At 42.8% G+C, this 22,279-nt stretch overlaps 2 protein-coding genes across 2 annotated transcripts; one reads left to right on the top strand and one right to left on the bottom strand.

The window, feature by feature from the left end:
• Nucleotides 1-14,940, bottom strand: snx33 (sorting nexin 33). The gene is made up of 3 exons (XM_076141976.1): nt 14,375-14,940; nt 12,611-14,061; nt 1-2,536 (listed from the first exon to the last, which is right to left on the bottom strand). The coding sequence occupies exons 2-3, from the start codon at nt 14,040-14,042 to the stop codon at nt 2,283-2,285; spliced, it is 1,686 nt and encodes a 561-aa protein (XP_075998091.1). The 5' UTR covers nt 14,043-14,061; nt 14,375-14,940; the 3' UTR covers nt 1-2,282.
• Nucleotides 14,941-15,681: 741 nt separating this feature from the next.
• snupn (snurportin 1) lies at nt 15,682-20,776 on the top strand. The gene is made up of 9 exons (XM_076142630.1): nt 15,682-15,771; nt 16,573-16,737; nt 16,935-17,118; nt 17,361-17,465; nt 18,009-18,105; nt 18,211-18,308; nt 18,486-18,563; nt 19,098-19,178; nt 19,346-20,776. The coding sequence occupies exons 2-9, from the start codon at nt 16,580-16,582 to the stop codon at nt 19,664-19,666; spliced, it is 1,122 nt and encodes a 373-aa protein (XP_075998745.1). The 5' UTR covers nt 15,682-15,771; nt 16,573-16,579; the 3' UTR covers nt 19,667-20,776.
• Nucleotides 20,777-22,279: the final 1,503 nt, after the last annotated feature.

Below are 22,279 nucleotides of genomic sequence, written 5' to 3' on the forward strand. Positions count from 1 at the left end.
TCAGTCACCATTATTATGTTTATTAAGATTCGTAGGTCCCTTTTCAACTAATCAAGTGACAAATGACTCGAAAATCACCAGAGAATGAAGCTAAAGCACAGAGTTACAGCTGTGGCCACACATCTGTGTTAAGAAACATTCCCCTGGCCTTTCAAAACGTCATGCATGGTTCACTTAATAAATTCTTACCCACCTACATCTCTTTAGCCCAAAATCTGCCTTTGACTTTGGTGTCCAACCATCTCATTATAGAATGTTGTTTTCTATTGTAGGTGATATTTTCACAATTCAGGACAGAGCAGTTTGGATATAAAACTATGTTCACCACAACCAGAGTAAAAGTGGAATTCCAGTAAAAAAGTGTCAGACATATTTGGTCTTTAAGGAACAACTGCAACTGTGCTCGAATGCCAACAGAAAGAAAAGAAAACGGTGACAATAAAAAAAAGACACAATCAGTATACTATGTAGTCAGCGAAGAGTTAAATGAGCAAGAGACTGCAAATGTGGCCTGCAGGAGTTACTGAGTGTGAGTCATACGCACACGGCCCATCTGCAGATTTACCCAGAAACCTGGTCCCTGACTCAGCAGTTCTTTGTCCTTTGTGAACCACAATAAGGTTCTGACCAGTCGTTCACAAAATCTATGTTATTCTCATGTTTCATCCATACTCAGGTGCAACGTATACACATCAAACCCTCTGCTGTCAAAATGTGTAAGATGATCTCAAATTTTAGGGAAAAGCAAGTTGAGCTGTGAGAGTACTGAACCCCATACGTTACTTGAGAAATGTTTATAACTGCGACACACTCTCCATATAAACGAGGCTAAAGATAGTCTTCTCAAACCACAAGTGGCCATGAATTGTTATACAGAATGAGTAATGTTACTGGAACAAAAGTCATTCAGTAGTAACACTCATTTGAGTTTACATGCACATGAAAACTTTGATTACGTTGTGATTAAGGCAATAAATGAGGCAATTTTTCAAACACCATGTCTGCATCTTAATGCTGCTGATATCAGTTCACTCTGACTGACAGACTTAGATTATGCGGTTGTATATTGATTTATAAGTAAGACACCTCCAGATGCATTTCATGGCAGTACAATCTGAGTAATCTAAGTATTGTGTGCATATAAACGTAGAGACTCCTTTTAGCATCGAGACAGCGAGAGTTCAGTTATGCAGGTTTGTTGGTTATTCAGATATGTTTTTGAAAGACAAATACGATGAAATCATAATGGTTTTGATCCACAAAATAAAATAAAAATCGGGAAGAAGGAGAATTTGGTCTCATGTCAACTAAATAATGAAATAGCACACATGACAATCACACCTCTGGCTCACATCACCAAAGCATCCACATCCACAACTTGACTGCCTGTCATATCAGGTGTTAGATATTGGCTACGTATAAAAGTCTTACATTAGTTTTCCACCATGGAAAAGGGAAATAATCAGCACAGTCGGTGACAAGATTCACTCACCCACATACACACAGACAAAGATACACAGACAACCCGTCCCTGCAAAGCTCCAATCATCCTGTGCAACCACGTGACAGACCATCAAGATCTGCTCAGTCCCCCTTAAAGGCACTTTCCAACTCTATCAGTAAGGCCTCTGTGTGGTGCAAAGTCTAGACAGGAAACCAGAGGAAACTGAGATGAAGTAAGACAATGCAGTGAACACCTGAGCACGTTAAGGCCTCAACAAGATCCAGTATAGGTGAAGATGTGATTCCCTTAACCAACACAGTGCTCTTATCTGGACAAAACTACTATTTACTCATGTTCAGTTGAGACAATATCCACTAAGAAGCTGAATTCATGTTAATCCTCAGAAAGATTTCTCTGTGTGACTTCACTTGCTGTATTGGAAGTAAGTTGAATCCAAAGTGCATGATGCTGGAGAGAAGGGGACTATTTCAAAATAAAACCCGTTTTCTGTATTGAACGTGTTAAACTACAGAGCAATAAACTACAGAGCCACTATTCATTTGAAACCTACATTCTTACTTAAAATTGTTACAAAAACCTTAAATTAATTTTGTAAAATAAGGTGTTGTAACTGCTTAAGCATTATGTATTTGAAAAACAAAACGTAGAGTAGGTAAAAATAATAAATGTGACTTTGAATCCATCAAAGTGAACGATTCCACGACTTGCTTCATCAGTAAGACAAAATGTCTTAAAAGGACTCAAGACACAGACTGTCCTCTCACTCGTGGCCATGTTTTTGGCACGTTGGCCCCAGGCAGTGAGTTGGTTGGTGTCTTTACAAACAGTCATACATGCGGAGGGTGCGCTCCAGCTGTTGGACCACACGTTGGTAGAAGGCTATCTGCTCCTTGAGGTAGGCCTGCATCATGTCCTTGAAGTCCAACTCTCGCTGCTGATGGAAGTGGCTCATCTCTGCCTGCAGGGCAAACCCCACCGTCCGGCAGCGTTTCCTGATGCCGTCGGCCTCGTCCTGATCCATCTTGCCCTCATCGCTCATCCGTTGGCTCTCCTTCACCTTTGCAAAGGCGCCTAAGTTAGTGAAAAAACAACATGTCAGTCAGTACATTTGTATACATATATACCATTATTATTAAATTATATACTAAAATCTATAAGTTGATTTTGACAATGGTCCCATCCGCTGCTCCGCAATGGCAAAAAATCTAACCTTCAGCCATATTAATAACGTTACAAGAGTTACTTATTTCCATATCCGCAATATAGCCAGAATCAGACCGCTTCTTAGCAAAGCAGATGTTGAAACGCTAATTCACGCATTCTTCACCTCCAGACTGGATTACTGTAATGTTCTCGTCTCTGGTTTGAACTCCTCTGAAATCCTCTGAACTCCTCTGCATCACTACACTGGCTTCCTGTCAGTGCCAGGGCTGTCTTACTTCTTACCTATAAGATACTACATGGCCTAGCTCCTGTGTATCTTTCTGACCTTATTTCCAATTACGTTCCCGCGCGATCTTTAAGATCTCAGCAGGCAGGCCCATAAAAGAGGCAGGTTCTCTAGAAGTTTTCAAATCCCACTTAAAACGTACCTCTTTTCAGTAAACTTCGATGTCCGCTAAATGGGCAGGAGGCACAGTTTCCTACTTGCAGAAAAGTGATAAGCCAACCCAGGTTAAACTTAGGGCCCAGACAGACTTTGTGCACTGCGGTTAGTGATAGTGTCAGTGCAGTAAGAGGATGGGGCACATTAACAGATTTTCTCCCACCATCCTTCTCTAACCCTCTCACCTTACTTCCTACTTCTCCTGATGTCTACTGATCACCTCTCTGGCCCTGGGCCACACACCCTGGAGTGTGGGGTCCACGGGTCAGCTGTTTTTCAGCTCCATGGCTGTTTCGTTGACAGACGGCTGCCTTCCCAGGGGGACGCAGGGGTGCTCCACCACCAGGACTCTGCAGCTCCCTCTCCCACTTTGCCCCCCTCACCATCCTATCTTCCATGGCATCCCATCTTCCTCTCCATCTAACCTCCCACCATCTGCTCCACTAAGCCTTTATGGGTTTTGCCCTGCATTCCTTTTGTACCTCTGCATAATCCCACTGGAAGTTCCTATAGCACACTCAGCCATTCGTGGAGAGGGAATCTCTCATGAATTGCCTCTCCCAAGGTTTCTTCCTTTTTTCCATATCCATTTAGGTTTTCTCTGGACTTTTTCCTTTTCTTCCTAGAGAGCTTTGGGCTGGGTAGGGAATTTTCCTGATGTTGTGGGTCTGTAAAGCCCTTTGGAGACATTGTATATGATATTGGGCTATACAAATAAACTGACTTGACAAATTATACGCTATAAAGGCAAATGTGCAGAGTAAGACGTGTACATGGACAGAAATGAGACTACGAGGGGAAGCAGGCCAGAGCTGAGATGTATAGAAATAAGGTCAGATATTAATTTTTATAATTATTATGAATTGAAAAACTAGAACCATTATACAATGGAATATAACCAGTACACAAAACTTACAGTAGTTACTGAACATTTTTGTATGTATATTTTTGAATATCATATTATATATTTATGGGCGGTACGGTGGTGCAGTGGTTAGCACTTGTGCCTCACAGCAACACACTTTCTGTGTGAAGTTTGCATGTTCTCCCGGTGTCTGCAGGTTAATTCGATGACTCCAAATTGTCCGCAAGTGTGATGTGAGAGTGAGTGTTGTTTCTGTGTCTATGTGTCTATGTGTGCCCTGCGATGGACTGGCGACTTGTCCAGGGTGTACCCCGCCCTCGCCAATTGACAGCTGGTATTGGCTCCAGCAACCCAGCCACCCACTAGTCACTAGTGGGTAAGCGGTGATAGATGATGGATGGATATTGTATTTATTTTCTGTCTTCAGTTGCGCTGATGTAATTTATTGTAATTTTAAGTCAAGTCAACTTTATTTCTGTTTGATTTGGTGAAGGGTAATATCAACAAAATGCAGCTAAGAATATTTCTACGTCAAAATCTACATCAAAATCTAACTGAAATAACACAATAAAGCATATAAAAAAGAGGAGTAAAGGGTCAAATGTGCTTATGATCATTTAAAAAGTCATTACGGTGATGTCTTCTCTGTGGAGAAGATGCAAAAAATATCAAAATTGTAACGTCGCCCACAGAAGTTGATTGAGTAGAAGCTGTCCTTTATAGGTGTGGTGGTGAACTTGCCACACAATCACTTCTTGTTTCCCTGCATACCAGACTGATACTGTAGCTCCACAGCGATGAGAAAAAGTTGGAGCCACCTTCACCCAGACTGCTATGACGTCACTTTCCAAGTGGCAGAACATGACAGCTCAAAGGCATCTGGCCAAACTGCATTTCCAGTCAGACCAGTGAGAGTCTCCACACGCTAGAGCCTCCACTTGAAACGAAAAAGCACATTGATTTCTCTCTGTCTCTTCATGTCTTTATTGAAGCCGCGGCGGCACATACAGTACTTACGTCTGATCCGTTATTATCATTCAAGCTGTCCTAAGTTTTGTATGGAATTCCTGGCAGAAGTCTGGGAGAGCATGAAAGTGCTTCCAGTCTGTTCTAGGGAAGAAAGAGGCGTGTGGATGCTGACCTACATGCATGTATCCTATTTTCCCCATGAGACGAGAATGTGCATCAGATAGCATGTCTGTGGCACATAAAGAAAAGAGGCTGGTGGTTTTGTGTGTGAGTGAGTGTGTGTGTGTGTGTGTGTGTGTGTGTGTGTGTGTGTGTGTGTCTGCGGTTGTGTGTGTGCGTGTGTATGTGGGACAGATTTGAGGTATTCAGCCTACATTTCTACATCCTTTACCTCGACTCATTCATCACAGATAACGCTTTAATCGAAAAAAAATTATTATGAAATTGTAGCATGCTGAAAAATAGAAGCTATTAGGGAATGTCAAACAAAGCTGTGTGTGTGCTTCATAACATGTGTATGTTTCTCTTTGTCCATGGTTAATAAACACACATTGATGTACTGCCAGTAGCCAAGAAAGTCACCAGATTTGTTTATCTGGCCCAACCAGACTCCAGTCTCTGGCTACTGCATGTTTTATGACTGCGGCTTAAGTGTTTGAACTATTTCACCTCACAGCTCCATGGGCCTGAATTGGGTAGGGTAGGAAAGGAGAGGAGAGTAGAGGAAAGGAAGGGAAAGGGAAAGGGAAAAGGAAAAGAGCAACAACGTGCATGTGAGATGAAAGAAGAGATGAAAAAGCCGGCGAGTTTACAATATTTGAGGAGTCACATTGTGAATGAAACAGAATGAAAATGAAATATGACAGTTGGGTTTAACTAGGACCACAACCCTCCGGGCAGACTGAGGTCAAGAATCTGCCAAATTTCCCTGTTTACACAATCCTGCCCGGAGCTCAGGACGCAGCCAGGAAGCTAACAGACGCTCTACGATGTTTTCTATCTTCCATCCATCAGTCTTCATGACACGTTTGCTTACGGCGTTAGATCCGTATGCGCTTGTAATTATCAAGCAGTGATTATTTATCAATTTCCTCTGGCAATGTGTCTTTTAAGCGCATGCAGAGTATCCCCATAAAGAGCAGCTAGCTTGTACTCGGCTCCAAACTGCAATTTTAGGACAGATGCATGTCATTTTAGCTTCTTTATACAAGGAACATTGGTTCTCCTTGATTTAATTCAGAATTTAATCCAATAGTGGAAACTAATCCAAGTTTGAGTGGAGCCTTTTCAATTTTAGTCCTGTTAAAATTCACTGACATGGGTAATGTTACTCAATTTGTTTGGGTAGTTATAACTGGACAGGTGCGTCGCCAAAATAAAAACACTGTGAAATGTTTGCTGTTGCAACACCAAAAACAAAAAATAAAGACATGCTTCTAAAATACTCAAATCTTCCATTTAGGGGTGAATTTGTTTCCATCCAAACACTGATAATTAGTAAGGCTTTATTCTCCACAGTCCTCTTTAGGTGTGTCTCTTTGTGTTTTGTGGGGGCGTATGTGGTATGTGGCTCTTATTTCACGCTTGCAACCAAAACAACATAAAACACAATCACACAAAACTGAATAGACAAAAGAAGGGTGACACACTTGAACTGAACTCATTTGTCTCTGAATGAAGGTAAAGTAAAATGCCAAACAACTGCACGACACTTCCAGATCCAAGATAAAAACCTGCGAAAAGTCATTAAACAGTTATTACTTATGTGAAGTACAACACAGCTCATTTAAGACCAACAACCTTCAACCATTCCGTCACATTCCAAACTAAGCTCAAATGACTAACCAACATCAAAAACTCAACTAAGACTTTGGTTCAAAATGCTTCAAAAACAGATAGAAGAAACTCGATCACAGCAGAAATCACCCAAACAAATGGTCAATTCATGTTGTTTGGATTGGACACAAACGGCTTAATATTACATCTGAGGACAAGGCTTGTGGTACCACAAAACATTGACAAATAGGAGACTGTGTGTGTGTGTGTGTGTGTGTGTGTGTGTTTGTGTGTGTGTGTGTGTGTGTGTGTGTGTGCAGGCTGATTTCCGTATCTAGCACCACAGTGAAGATCTGATGATCTAATCTGTTGGTTTCTAAAATGAGTTTGAATGCTACAAAACAAAAGCATGTTGGCTTTGTTGTTCATCTTGACGTAGATATTAATCATATGAAAACACATTTACTGACATACTGTATACTATACAAACAAGTTAAGAGCAGAACAAGTTACAGTACGGTCCTGATATAAACAACTGACGGGAAGGAGAGCAGAGGAGGAATGAGACATAGTTCCATGAATGCATGTCAGGGTGAGAGTGACTCAGCAGTGTTTAAAGTTGGACTTGCACAAACAGGAAAAAACCCCTCTGCTGAGTAAGCACACTGGCTAATAGTGTTTATATCTGCAAGTCAGTTACAAAGATAAAGACTCAGAATGTGTCCTGAGCTCACAGCCAGTCTCAGATACCCTTAATAATCCCTATTTTCTGCGTTGAGGGAAACAGAATATTTCCAATTCTTTAAAAGTTCATGACTTCAACGATGAAGAATGTGCAAAACAGATCCACCCTTTCTACCCTGCATTGGGAATTGCTTCTCCTCGAAAAGCTGAGGTGACCAGGCGGGTTGCACTCCTCTGCACACTCACTCCTCACTTTGTGTGCTAAAACATAAATTAAAAAAAACTGTAATTCTGCCAAATCAACTCTTTTGCTTAGACATAAGATGTGAAGCTTCCTGAGCTCCAACAATGTCCGGCAGATGTCTTACTTTAATGGCTACAGGGATTATGAGATCAAACTATTATGGATGATGTTGTAAATTCATGCATGTGTCAAACATGCTTCTAATATTTTCTATTAGGGAGGATTTGCTTGTGATCTCTGGTGGAGGGACGTTTCATTCATTATAATTAGCAACAGCCGCATGTTTATCTCAAAACCTTTCCTCTTGCAACACGTTTCAGCTCGTGTTTCTGATAACACGTTCAAATATTAGTCCAATAAAAACACAATTTGGAACACATTCATACACTGCAGGCACTATGATGCATTTCAAAGTAGGAAATCTCAGCAAACCACAATGTTTCCAGAGATAAAACAGTTACATTGTAAATCATTTCATAACAGATGACCAATGTCAACATTCACTGACAGATCATTATTTCTCTTTATTTATTCTTGAAGCTTTGTGAAATATATGTTATTTCTCATGCCACCATCAAATTGTCATTGTTTGTTTCAGTGTCATAGCTCTTTTGGGATGGAACAAATGTATCTGTGTGTTCTGATCTGCGTTAAGTAACAAATATCCACTGTGAAACATAACAATGGATCGAGGTCACAAGACATAAAGTCTGCAGATCTGTGGCTGATCGGAATTCCAGTTGTCCTGGAATAACAGATCTGTCATATGTTTGCAAACTTCACCCACAACTTAAGCAAATTACATATTTTGTGATTTGGATGTATTCTTTTTGTTTTTCCTGCCTTGTTGGTAATTCATACACAATGATATCATGACACCAGGAGAAAACAATAGATGGAGAATGGACAATTAACAATGCTGTCCTCTGAGCGACCGCGTCCCCATGCCAACTACAAGCACTGGCTCAGCTTGACTCAGCCTGGTGCCAGAGGGATCACACACACACACACACACACACACACATACACACACACACACAAACACACACACACACACACACACACACACACACACACACACACACCATTTCCACCTTGCACCAAAATGTGCTCTGTGTCCAGACACTTCATCCAGTTTTGGGGAAAAATGCACATTCATGAGAAAGAAGGTGCTACACCATAGAAATACAGATGTTTCAGGGTTGAATGTCAGAGGAAAATGTTTTGTTTGTATCTAACTTCACTTGGAGCCTTTCCACTTGTTCCATGGATCATGTTCTCTGTTTACGTGAGGGATCGCTGGACCAACAGTCAGCATAAATTAACCCCAAATATCTCCAAAATGCTCCAATTTACAATGATGATAATGATGGTGATCTTCTGCATCACTACTCCACCTTATAAAGTGTGATCCTTCAGGAGCACATCACTTTGAGTTATTTTCCTCTCCTTCTCTTTGTTTTAGGTCTAATAGAATTTAGCAACAAAGTCTGTGTCTCTGTGGTAAAAGTGGTTAAGTCCAAGTTCTTAGGAGACATCTGTAATCTCCTTCAGTGTGAAACAACAGCACACCGGGCCAACACACAGAGGAATGCATGCGGACAGGCAGAGTGTGTGTGAAAAATATAGCTGAGCCTCTGTCAAGATTTATGTGTAAGCAAACAACAGAGAGAAAACATTTGCTCTCCATGGCCACCGCAGTCAGCCAGGAGTGGCGTCTCACAAAGAAAACAACACAGAGGCCATGTTCAAAAGGTGCAATAACGAGACCACTCTCCACGGCTTTGAAACACAAGCCTGGTCACGCAGATTATGGTTTCTCGACATTACCTAGTGTTGTGCTCTACATATGGAATCTGAATCCGCAACATGTTTGTCAGGCCATATAAAATGCCATGTGCTCCTGGTCAACTCCCACAGGAAAGCTTTACCAAGTAATGGCCCCAAAATGCAAACACATTAACAAGTTAAATAACCCTCTGTTATTTACAACGGCAGATCAAAATGTGTATTTGGCAGGCACAATATCTTATCCGGCAAACTTCCAGGCTACATGTGGTCTGTAATGTGTCGCCATATGGGAGACAACCAACCTCTTGTCCAGATCTGCTGCTGGTATGTCAAAGGCATCTCATTCTTTAACTGTGAAACTCATCTGGTGTGGATCACAGCAGGTTTTTGTCCGACTATCAGCAACAGCTGAAGGAGGAAGAAAACCCAAACACCACAATTTCTATACCTTATTAACATCTAAGTGCCCAAAAAGGAGTCAGGTTATGAGCACATATGAATCAGAATATGATTACATATGAAAACATCTTCTATTCAAATCAATTCAGTGTCTCAGTTCATCAGTAAGAATTTCTGTGTCACACTGTAATCTGGGGACCCGCGGGTGCTGCAGGTCTAGAACTAGCACAGACCGACTAGATTCCTTCTTGATAATATGTGACAAGATCGGACTGATACTGTTGAGGTGGGGTGGGTCAGTTTCACTCTATTGTGTTTCCTTGTCTATTTATTCAAGGTTCCAAGGAGCAGTGTTGCCTCAGATCACTGCTTCAGTAATCAGGCACTCCTATGTACACACATGTGCAATACTGCATTACACTCACAAATACTAAATGTGAGTGTTACCTTGCGTACAAAGAATGCACAGTTGGCTCATCATAACTCAGTTTACGATTATGTAATTAGTAATCAGTGCCTACTAAAGAGGATATAACTCAATCAGGAACAGAAAACAGGATTACCAACAAGTCATTCCAACGGGCAAAGCTGTTTTAGCCACAATGGCCACATCTGCCTCTCACATAAAAGCCTTTAGAGTTCCATTATTATATTACAAGATTTTCAATTGTATCCAAAGCAGATCAAGGTCTACCTATAGGATTACTTTTGACCAAGGTTCAGTCAATGACAGCCTCCTTGTAGGAGTCCAAGCCTTTGGACTGAACTTGATTTAGTCTGCTCTTATAGAAACCTGGGCAGCTATCCAGACACAAGTTTTTTATATGGATGGTCTTTCATGAGATGCATGGAAACAGAAAATCAAGATGAAAAGAAGCAGAGAGAAGAAGATGATGAGACAGAAAGCATTTTTGACAGACTGCCTACCAAAAGTAAATAGAACTACAGCTCACCAAACTCGGCGAAGCAAAAGGTTCACAGAGATGTATGGTGCACACACACTGGAGAAACTAAAGTACTCAGTGCCGACAACACATCTCAAAATCCTCCTCCTATAGACCTGATTGAAAGGGAAAGTCAGGCAGAAACAATGAGGAAGATCAGGAGTTCACAGGAAATAGGCTAACCTCAGTTCTGTGTGTTTCTGAATGTTACCACAGCTGTATCTGGTCCAGAAGAAGTCACATCACAGGGCGTTATCGGGGAAGGCAGAGCAGAGCACAGGCTAATGATCTCTGCCTGCACAAAAACAGGAGCAGACAAAGCTCCTCCTGTATGGTACGTCTTGTCTCTCGGAAAGTACACAGAAAGGACAGAAATCGGGTGTAGCTTTGGGCAGCTACACCCCATTTCTGGCCAATGTCTTCTTCTTCTCTTGACACAATTATGGCTCGCAAGCACACGATCAATCCTTTGCACAAGCCGGTTATTATCATTACGATCATTTAACGGGCAGAATCATTCACTCTTCATTAACTTGTCAACAGCATCACAAACTTGCACCCTTGTCAAACACCTATGGACACTTTATTCCTGCTCGGAAAATCTTACATCCTCCTTCAGACGCCTTTGTTTTTCTCTTTATTACAGGGTGGGGTGGCTGTAGAATGAAGAATTTAATCACCAACAACTTCTCTGATAATGAGCACCATCTGTTTAAAGGAGATATGACGTTTACTAACCCAATTGTTCCTAAGTGGTAACAGCCCTTTCCTTTCTCCTCAGCTACCTCCTCTCACCTGACATAGGTGTTGAGTCAGTCAGCTGATACATCAGACCATGGACTGGAGGAGGTAAAGCACTTTGTAGCTCTAATAGTGCTTTATGTTGTATTATGTTAGAAGTCACTGATTCCAGCAGTGGTGAAATGCACTGATATGTTTCACGTTAAATTCAGTTGCTGTCATTCATGAACTTGCTCAGGATCGGCTGTCACCACTGACACTGGGGCTGTTTTTCCACAGCTGTGAATATTGATAATTACAAACAGGTTGAGCCGTGTCTTGAAATATGATAGCCAAGAAGAAACACCTGCTCTACTGTACTGTGTGTGCCAACCAGTTCCTTAGAGAGTTCATTTAGCTTATTTCCATAGACACAGTGCTGGTGCCAGAGACAATGATTGCCCTGGAACCTTCACAAACCCCAGCCCGCATTTGCACAGGTTTGAGAGTCAACGTAACAGGATGTGGAAGTTCCCTTACAGGAATCAGAGGGTAGAAAATACCAGGATCAACAACAACAACACGAATGGAGGTTCATGCCGTCTGTTTGCAAACATTTTTTTCCTCCGCAGACCACTGACATCAAGTTTAGTCCGTTTTAGATTTGAAAATGGTTCCCGGCAACAAACCGAGGTGGCATTTGACACGTTTTTCTCCAGGTTGCTACATTGGCTCTGGCACTAGTATCAAATCTATGGAAATGCACGTAGAGTGATTTACAGGTACAACATAGAGGGTTAGTAGGGGGGTTGGTAGATGTGTTGATATATTACAATAGTTACATGAATGTGTGTGTGTGTGTGTGTGTGTGTGTGTGTGTGTGTGTGTGTGTTGGGGCCCTGAGGCGCAAGAGGCAAACCCACTGACCTAATATTCAACCCTGATTGACACATAAAACACACCCACTCTGCTTCTTCAAATAATGTGTATCAGTGTGTGGAGGGGGGGTGCACTGGAGATGCTGCAGGCGAAGCTTTTGACCCAATCCGTCATCCATAACTTAAACATTATTGTCATTTTAATAGTCACACCCATTATTAGTGATTAGAACAGTCATTGCTAGTGAGGAGTGTGTGGTGCATATTACCTTTCTGTAGATGGATAATGTCTGGGAAGTTGGCGAGCAGGCCTTGGTAGAGCGATAGTGTGTCCAGCATATGGAAGAGGTCATACTTAGGTTGCTCTGCAAACATTTCTCCTATGTTCTCATACGTGCGGCCCGTATGGGAGATGGCATTGTTGAGAGGTTCTGAGCTGTGGGGAGGGTCCAGCATGAAGGCCTGGCTGATGGACTGGAATGCATTTCCAAGCCGCTGGAATTCCTTCCTAAATCCACCAATGTGTTTTCGCACCAGCTCTGAGGCAACGTGTGTGAGCTGCAAGACGCTATCATCCATTTTCTTAGCAAAGGCCTTGAAGGTGTCAACTCGCTCCTCAACATCCTGAAGGTCCTGGTGTTCATTAGGAATCTGGAGGGTCAACATGAAATGGGCACCCACCATTTCATCCTTCTCTGCCCGCCTCTTACCCAGTTTCCATTGTTTGTCGTCTGCACACATCAGAAAGTGCTCAAAGCCTTCATACTGGGAGAGGACGGGGTGACTGGTCATGTGGTTCATCCACAGTATCAGTCGTCTTTTACGCTTCTCGATGAAGTCTTCCTCAAATCGCCCGGTAGCCTGCTTCTCAGGCAGATGGGGTACAGAGATCACAGTGAACTTGTGCAGTAAGCGGTTGTACAGCCAGTCAAAGTGTTTGTAGCGCCTGTAGACGGGGTGACCTGTGTGGCTCGGCGTGACCCGATACGAAATGTAAGTCTTGATGCCCTTGAACTTTGTCTGTTTTGTGGGGTCTTCAACGGAGCAAGAGAAAGGCTGTGGACTCTCCTTCCACTCGGGTCCCAAGGCACCCATGTCTATAGTGTAGGATTCAGCTATCTTTGCCATCATGGGTACATCACCCAGCACAAATGCTTCTACCCCTGAACGGACAAAGCTGGAAAATCGGTTCAAGTTTCGGCCCACCATACTGCCTTTACGGGAGCTGGATATACTGTCCTGCCTCTCCATGTATGGTTTGGCCCTGTAGTGCACATTAGGGTTGTTGGACTGTGGGCTCTGGTGGGCATGCCCATTGGCCCCACTAGTCCTAGTGTGGTCAGTGTCCTCCACCACTGTGGATCTGTCATCCCAATCATCCCAGTCATCGTCGTCTTCATCGTAATAACTCTGTTGCAAGTGAAGAGAGGTGTTTGGGGTTGAGGGGAAATAGGAAGAGTCATTTCCTAGAGAACCTGCAGGGCTAATAGAGCAATCGGTCAGGTTAGAGTTTGAGCGAGGGCGAATAATTTCCACATAGGATGCAGGGAACAGACCCTTCTCCCCTCGACTGTTCTCCCCCTGAAACCAGCCATCCACCGAGTTCTCATCAAAGATAACCAGTTCCTCATTCTCCTGAATGCTGATCTCTTCTTTGTTTTCACTTTGAAAAGTGTATATTGCTTTGGCTTTCACAGACATCTTGATACTCCAGTGGATCCTAAACCAGATAATTTTACATGCACATACTGGTTAGATTATGTTGATGTCACTGTATTGATGCATTCTGTATTGGAAACATCTGACTAACTCACTTTAATATTTAAAATAATCTCAAATGACATGACAGCAATTAGCTCATGTGTGCAGCAGCACAGGGTCACCTATGAAAATTTAATGATCTGGTATAAACATGCCACACAGAACCGAGAACCTATAAACGCCAAAACAAATATGTGAAGTGCAGCTAAAGCCTCAGCCCATTGAGGCTATGGGTCTATTGTCTGATCATGAGATCTCTTAGGATATCTTACGTTTAAAACTAACTTCATAGAGGCGTTAGAATACACGACACAATGGTTACTCCACCGAGAATGGAATATTTCCTCCTTGTCCATCACAAACAGAGCAGGTTCAGAAGCAAAACTGGTTTCACCGAAGAACTAATAATCAAAAAGCTCCGCCGGTCGTTGTCCTCGGGAATTGTACAACAATCCTGCGTTGTTCAGCCACGGGACACTTGTTTTTCATCGTGTAGCCTTGAAAAGATCATTGCTGAAAGTATTATCCAAAACAAAGTGGTCTGACGTGAAGAAAAGCGGAGGAATGAGTAATGGTATCCCAGTGCGTTCTGCTCCGCATGCCCTCACTATCAAACTTGCAGTGTTTGTCTTGTATACAGGTTCTTGCGCATCTTCAGTCGATCCCTTAAATTAAAGAATAGAGTCTGTCACAAAATAAGTCCGTGGCTATTGAGAATCGACCTGCATTGTCGTCGAACCCCATTTCTAACAGTTTATTCCTATTTGCGCTGTAACAAAGTAACTCTTTCCATGACGTTAGACTGGACAATTGAAGGCAAGTTGACTGTTTTCAGCAGCCCCCTTTATTCTTTGAAAGACAAGAAAATGGCTCAACATCGCCCCCAACAGGAAGGGACGATAACACAGGAAACACAACTGCATTTCAAAGAAGTGATAATAATGATGATGGTGATTGCTATTATTATTACTCACTCACGACGATGATATTGTGACAGACTTTTCTAGTGACTGACTGTGCCTTCTTAAACATGCTTAATCAAAAAGTTTGTTGTGTTTGTTGCTTTCGTGTATCAATTATTTGTTGTAGTGACAGACCTTTTCTCACACACACACACACACACACACACACACACACACAAAGAAACGGTTCTTTATTTTTATTTTTTTTAACATACACATGCACTTATACGACACTCCACCAGCCCTACGGCAACGCAAGAGGAACATTCCCAAAAAAATACTCAGTGCATGAAAAGGTCTACATTACATTAGTGACTGATGCTTCTCATACCATATACTCTGTATACCATTATCTGTGGTCCCTACACATTATGTGTATACCTTCCAAAAACGATGGCGCGTATAAACTCCGGGCTAGTGTGACGCTGTTTGTCGGCCAACGAAAAGTACCCGCCGGTTGCGAAGACGTCAGCGTGGCTGCACCCCACAGCACTTTTTGGCAAGGCCCGCTCTTCATGGGCTAGGATTGGCCAGGCGTCCATGCCCGCGCGAGGCAATGGGCGGGCGCGGGCCAATCGCAGTGCGTGAGAGGCGGGTCTTGCCAAGAACTGTAGCGGGATCCACATGTTGGCAGTTCGGTGAGATTCGGAAATCGGAATACCGCGTCTGCGAGACGTCCCCGCCGCCGCAGCCTCCCTAAGTCCAAGGTACATGGATCATGTTTACTAGCATTGAATATTAGCGTCTAATGGTTCATTTGAGTCTAATGGTGATGTGTAGTTGGTATACATTAAGCAGTTGTGATTGAATGTTTCCATACAGCGGAAGGCACACGGGAAACTAGCTTAGCTTCTTCAGCACAGTGCTAGCCTATAAGACAGTACATTACATTACATTACGGTCATTTAGCAGACGCTTTTATCCAAAGCGACTTACAATAAGTGTGTTCAACAAAGGTAGATAAAAAACAGTAGCTGGGTGTTTGCATCCAGATGGTCTTAATCAAATTAAAGTGACCCATGTATTGTTTGTTTAGAACACAGTTTTGTGTCTCTATTGCTTGCGGGGAGAATGTGTCACGACTAAACTTTATGTCAAATGATTAAAGTGTTCATGTGACTCTCTCTCTGTGGTCCTTGTACCTGATTAAGGGCAGCTGCTGGGTCAACCCATTATGACATATGAGAGATAATATCACTACATGCATATCCAGATATCAACTTCAAGTTAATTACAGCAGAAGGAACAGTTAAACTTAAATGTAATTTATATTAATTAAATATAAAAAATTATATTCGAATTGGTGTTTGTGGCTGCTGTGTGACTACGCACAAGTTTAACTAGCACACTGTCCAGATTCTTCATGACCCTGTAAAATCAGATGTCATGATTTATCCTTTAGTTATCATTCAACCACCCTGTATCAGTGCTCACACGGATGGCCAGATCCTGGGAGAGGAGCGGATGATCTTGTATGTTTATGTGATCAGCCCTCTGTTGGTTTGCAGAGTCCCCATGGACGACCTCACCCAAGCCCTGTCGGCCAGCTTTGCCGTCTCCAAGGAGCCCAACAGCACAGCCAGCGCCCACCCTCGGCTGGCCCAGTACAAGAGCAAGTACAGTGTGCTGGAGCAGAGCGAGCGACGCCGGCGATTCCTTGACTTGCAGAAAATGTAAGTGTGCTCATCGTGTCACCGTTCGGTCCTGGACACTTGCACAATGCAGAGTTTTAAAACAGCCCTGAGGTGGTTCACTGTTAAATTTTGATGGACTGGCATGATTGTTTTGCATCGGTATGTTACACGGTTGTTTTCATGCAATGCAAATGTCTGAATCGACTGTTGCTTCGCTTCCCTGCTGCAAATTTTAGAAAAAGGTTAAATTATGTCAACCATGCACGGCGTCTGGCTGATGGGGACTGGACTGGGGGAGACAGCGACGGGGAGGAGGACATGGAGAAGCAGGAGGCAGGGGAACAGAAGCAAGATGACAACTCAGAGGAAGAGGGCATGGAGGTTGAGAGGAGGAAGCTGCCTAAACATTATGCCAACCAGGTCAGTCTTTGTTGCATGTAGTATACTTCTTGGCCAGCAGAGAGCACATGAGTTTTTAGAATTTCAACCCTACTCTCATGCATGAAGCGGAGTACTAAATTACATAGTTGTTTGTTTGTACAAGCTTGTTGAATGCTGACAGGTTTAGTCTTTGCCCTCTTAAGTACAGTGATCATGATGAAGATCCAATGTTGTGCTTGTTAACTACTGTAAGGCTTATGTCTCCTCCTCCTACTCCTCAGCTCATGCTGTCAGAGTGGCTGGTGGATGTGCCAGGAGAGCTGGACACCGATTGGCTGCTGGTCGTGTGTCCTGTGGGGAAGCGATGTCTCATTGTTGCCTCCAAGGTAGGAACATATCACTGCTCTTCTGTTATTTTCATCATCAACATCATCATCATTGATTATTACATCATCATCATCATCATCATCATCATCATCATTTTGAAGCAGCACATGAAAGATTCGCTCAATATCTCCGCTCAACCTTTCAGTCAGTGAGATTCTGTGAGCGGAGCACCGTTAGTCTTGTGCATGTTTGGATAGTAACCTGTCATAATGGGCCCCAGCATGTGGTTTCCCTCTTTCTCAGCACAGAACTCTTGGTGTACCTGTGTCGCTCACACTCCACACACCCTGACATACAGCAATGTGATTATGCAACTGCAGCCCGTTTTCTTCATGAATCCGGGCCTCCAATTGCAGAGCAGAGTACACAGCAGAGTACACAACCTGTATCCACTCTGGATGCTGTAACTCGAGCTGCTGAACATCAGTCTGAAAGCCCGACACATGACAACTTCCGACCACAGTTCAAGTCTTAGGTCAGTGCTGTGTACTGCATTTATAGTAACGGTTGTCTGTTTATCTTGTGTTGTCTCTGTACCGAAGGGTTCCACGGCAGCGTACACTAAAAGTGGCTACTGCGTGAACCGTTTCCCCTCACTGCTGCCCGGCGGGAACCGACACAACTCGGCCATGGGAAAAGGTGGGTGGTGCTGTGTGTGTGTTGCAGCGTTACACTCCCACAGCATCATCAGTGGAAGAAAATTCAGCATTTTACACAACATCTTTTCACTTTTCCTTTATGTAGATTACACCATCCTGGACTGCATTTACAGTGAAGTGGACAGAACCTACTACGTCCTGGATGTCATGTGCTGGAGAGGCCACCCCGTTTATGACTGTCCAGTAAGACCGGCTCTTAATCTGCCTGCAATCCAGGGAGATGCTTGTCTAATTGCTTAAGTAGCAAAGTCTGGGCCACAGATGTGCTTTTTCTTGCCACGTCGCTTCATGTAATTGGCTCAGAATTCAAAAGGGTTTGTTTTGTTTTTTTGTTTATGGTCTTTCTTTTCCCATCGACAGACCGAGTTCCGCTTCTACTGGCTCCAGTCCAAAGTCCAGGAGACAGATGGCCTGTCAGAGATCGCTAAACGTAATCCCGTGAGTAGCAAGGTTCAGAATAATACAGTTTCTCTTTTCCAGGTCGCTGTTTTCTTCATAGTTTCTAGTACTTAACGTTGTTGTTCGAGAGCCTGGACTGGCTCTGTATTGTCCTGTATAGCTTTTATGTTCTGTGTTTCTTGTGTGTTGTGTTGTGATTTATACTTTGTTACACCCATGTTTCCCTTTTAGCACGAATAACGTCTTAAACTCTTAAACTAGCACTTACAGCTCCTCAGGCTGAAATGAGACCAAGTAAAACTTTAAGTGAAACTCCCATTTGAGTCTGTACACTAAACTGACCATCGCACGTCTTTTAAAGAACTAGGGAGCTTTGTGGTTGCTTAGAACTTTGTCTTCAATTTTCACTTCTCAATCTTCAGCGATTTGTTTGGTACAGCCCAAAAGGGGTTTAAACCTGGCTTGGATCTTGTCGAGCACACTCCCACTTGCAAAGCAATTTCTCACGTGACACGAAGGCAAATTGCATTTGGAACTGACAACCTGCCTGTCTGATTTTGTTTGGTTCAACAGTTCCGGTTTGTGAACCTTGACAGCACAAACTGCACAGCGGAATCGATAAAGAAAGCCCTGGCAGCCGAGTACAGCTACAGTGTAAGGAGACCTGGAAGTCTGTTCAACCATTTCCTGCTAATGGCTTGGTCTGCCGTCTTGTTGCAAGCACAGTAGTCTTGTAGAGTTGCCATGTCTCATTATTTCACTGAAGCAGGAAAGCTTTTAAGGTTTTCATTTGAACCCAGCTTCTCTGTCTGTGCCTGCAGGTGGACGGTCTTCTCTTCTACCACAGGCAAACCCACTACACCCCGGGCAGTACCCCTCTGGTGGGCTGGCTCCGCCCCTACATGGTCAGCGATATCCTGGGTATCGAGGTTCCCATAGGACCCCTCACCACCAAGCCGGAGTACGCCAGTCACCAGTTGCAGCAGATCCTGGAACACAAGAAGCCCTCCAGCGAAGTCCGCCCGGCCTGTAACAGCGGAGGCTACGAATTAGAGTACCTGTCCACCCCAAGCCAAGAAAATGGGGGACCGCCGACCTTTTTGCCCCAGAAACTGATAAGGGAAGCACAAACCGAGAGCTGAGTACGGAACCAACTCAGCGGTTTGGAGGGCTGGCAGCCCACATATCGGAACCGCCGCTGAATAGTTTTGCAGGTCTGACCCAATTGCAAAGCACAGCTAATGCTAATCCAGCACTGCTAAGAACACCCTCAGAGTGCAGATAAGTAGAGCTGTGCTGCAAATGAGTCATACATGGTAAAGCATTGAAACGCCTTGTAACTTTTAACGACCGTTTCTGTCAAACTTTGGACAGTCAGGATCAACTCCCAGTACTTGTGTGTGATGTATAAAAAGTATGAGGTGTTGCTGACTGGACGGTTGACAGAGTTGTTCAGTATTTAGTCCTTCAGACTTTGATGGTGATTATGAATTTTACCGTGGCTTCTCCTAGAATTGAGATGTTTTAAAGTGTATGTTTTCAAATAAATCTTTTTTTAGCGCAATCGTTTTATATCACTATCTCACGGAGCAAAGCAAAGACAGACAGACGAAATGATTTTGTAACAAATCTCAGTGTTTAAAGATGAACAACAGATATTTTTCAGACTAATGCGCTGCAGAACTGATGCACATACACCATCAATACGAGTACAAGTGGAGGATGTTCCAGTATATGTCATCCTGCTGATAGCAGTCCTCATCAGCACAATTCACCAGCGTCTTCCCCTCTGCAGCCAGCCCACTATTCCATTTGCATATCTATGAAGAGCTGTCTGGAAATTGGCTGTCAACAGGAAAGACGTGACAGCGCCTGCGAAAATTCCGGTGGCCTTTGCCAACGCATCTCCTGTTTCTGTCAGGCTACCAAAGCTCGGCTGTGTCATGGATTTTAAAATATCTCAGGAAGGAAACATTTTTTGAGCATTGTGTTGCAGTGCATTGTTTTGCTTTGAAGTAAACCCGCACAGCTTGTAAATTTCATGGTTCGGCATTCACTTTTGGTAAAAAAAACACGGAAAGTTAGCAGGTGAATACACGTTAGAAGTTCACACCTCTTCTGCAGAGATCAGAAGCAGTGGAAAGTAGGAAAACCGGCACTGTGTAGTTTGATATCAAAATTGCAACCCCTCATCAAAAATGAACTTCTGAAATGTAAATATCAACAGAGAAGCTTTCTACAGTTTGTATAATACAATAATATACAATGATGGAGCAGGATATGATCATTTTGTACTTTACCACTTGGTTTTGAATGAATTTTCAGTTCTGCCTGAAATTAGACAAGAACCTGTTCTGCCAACACAGAAAGTAGTTATTAGGAAATCAGGTCAGAATGTTTGTGAGAATATTTTCAAATTCTACTAAATCTACTCACAAGTATTCAACAGCCTGAATTGTACTTGAAAACAAAAAATAGACATTCTAGTCTACACAGTTGGGTTTTTAGTCACCTCTTATCTGAGAAGGATGCCGTGGAGAGTAAAATCAGGCATGTGGTTCATGCAAGAATTTAGTTATTAGTCAGCCCAAGTCGTGCTCAGTTCCTATCCAGGAACAAGTGGGCTGACAGGTGCTCAGTTCCTATCCAGGAACACAGTTACACGTTTCAGAGCACTCATACTCCTACACACACATTTGCATACGTTACATCAGGCCACGGTGATCTCTCGGAAAACCTTGTCACAAGACTTCGAAGAATTCCTTCAAGGATGCTGGATAATTAAGTTTGGCCACGGCATCAGTGTGGAGACAGTCAAGGCCTTTATGTTCAGAAATGTCTTAATCTTACTGTTTCCTGCAATATCACAGAAACAAATAGGTTTATTGTACACCCCTTTACAAAATGTCTATTTCCAGTATCTTTCGGTGTGACAACAACTACTACGGTAAATCTGAATTCTATCCTCTGTCTTTTCCTGAATGGATCAGTGAGGTAAACCAGGTCTTCGTGATGCACTCAGGAATCATTTTGTCAGTGCTGATGCGTGATGCCTGCGTGGGCAGGTCTAAGGATTTACCAATCACATTTTCCCAAATGAGATGATGTCAGCTGGTTGACAGGAAAGCTATTGATGCCCACTCCCTTTTCCTTTAGTTTCCACTACAGACTTTCTCATGCTTCATTATTTAGACTATTGTGAATGCTTTTTCTTTTTTTTTTTGTAGACAAAATATCAAAAGCCTGCATATATTTCGAAAAATAGTAAGTAAAAAAGCTGACAGGGAAAGGGTTATATTATCGCATCATTTGAACAAGGACATATTTCCAATGCCTGTAAAATAAAACTCAATTTGATTTGCCTTTGCATTACTAAGGTTACTTTATAGTCTTGTTAGAACACATCAAGGTATGTATGAAAGGCCATAAATAGCCTTGCAGGAAATGCAATCCCGCAGCTCTGTACTTAACTACCCTCCCTGTTAAAATACTAGTATAATATTCTTTAGAAGACCTACAGTGTGTTTGTGGATCCTATTATGGCAACTTTATTTTCCTGTCATCCCAAAACCTGTAAAATGTAGTTGATGTGGTATAATTCCTTGCACCTAAGAAGATTTCTAATTAAACTGCTATCCTTACAACCAACAATTAAGGCCTGCTGCTATTCTTAGTCGGGCCTGATTTTTTCCCACTCCTGTCACTATATTTTTCATGCATTAGTAATGGGCAATGATAATTTGGAGAGTTCCGTT

Source organism: Genypterus blacodes, unplaced genomic scaffold (assembly GCF_046128005.1).
Source record: "Genypterus blacodes isolate CSIRO-AG114 ecotype Tasmania unplaced genomic scaffold, CSIRO-AGI_Gbla_v1 ptg000021l_1, whole genome shotgun sequence".
In the NCBI taxonomy this organism is placed as follows: domain Eukaryota; kingdom Metazoa; phylum Chordata; class Actinopteri; order Ophidiiformes; family Ophidiidae; genus Genypterus; species Genypterus blacodes.

Coding starts and splice junctions, on each gene's coding strand:
- snupn (XM_076142630.1), top strand. CDS start 16,580: ATGGACGACCTCACCCAAGCCCTGTCGGCCAGCTTTGCCGTCTCCAAG. Junction 16,738..16,934: donor TTCCTTGACTTGCAGAAAAT/GTAAGTGTGCTC, acceptor TGCAAATTTTAG/AAAAAGGTTAAATTATGTCA. Junction 17,119..17,360: donor CTAAACATTATGCCAACCAG/GTCAGTCTTTGT, acceptor CCTACTCCTCAG/CTCATGCTGTCAGAGTGGCT.
- snx33 (XM_076141976.1), bottom strand. CDS start 14,042: ATGTCTGTGAAAGCCAAAGCAATATACACTTTTCAAAGTGAAAACAAA. Junction 2,537..12,610: donor CATTATCCATCTACAGAAAG/GTAATATGCACC, acceptor TCACTAACTTAG/GCGCCTTTGCAAAGGTGAAG.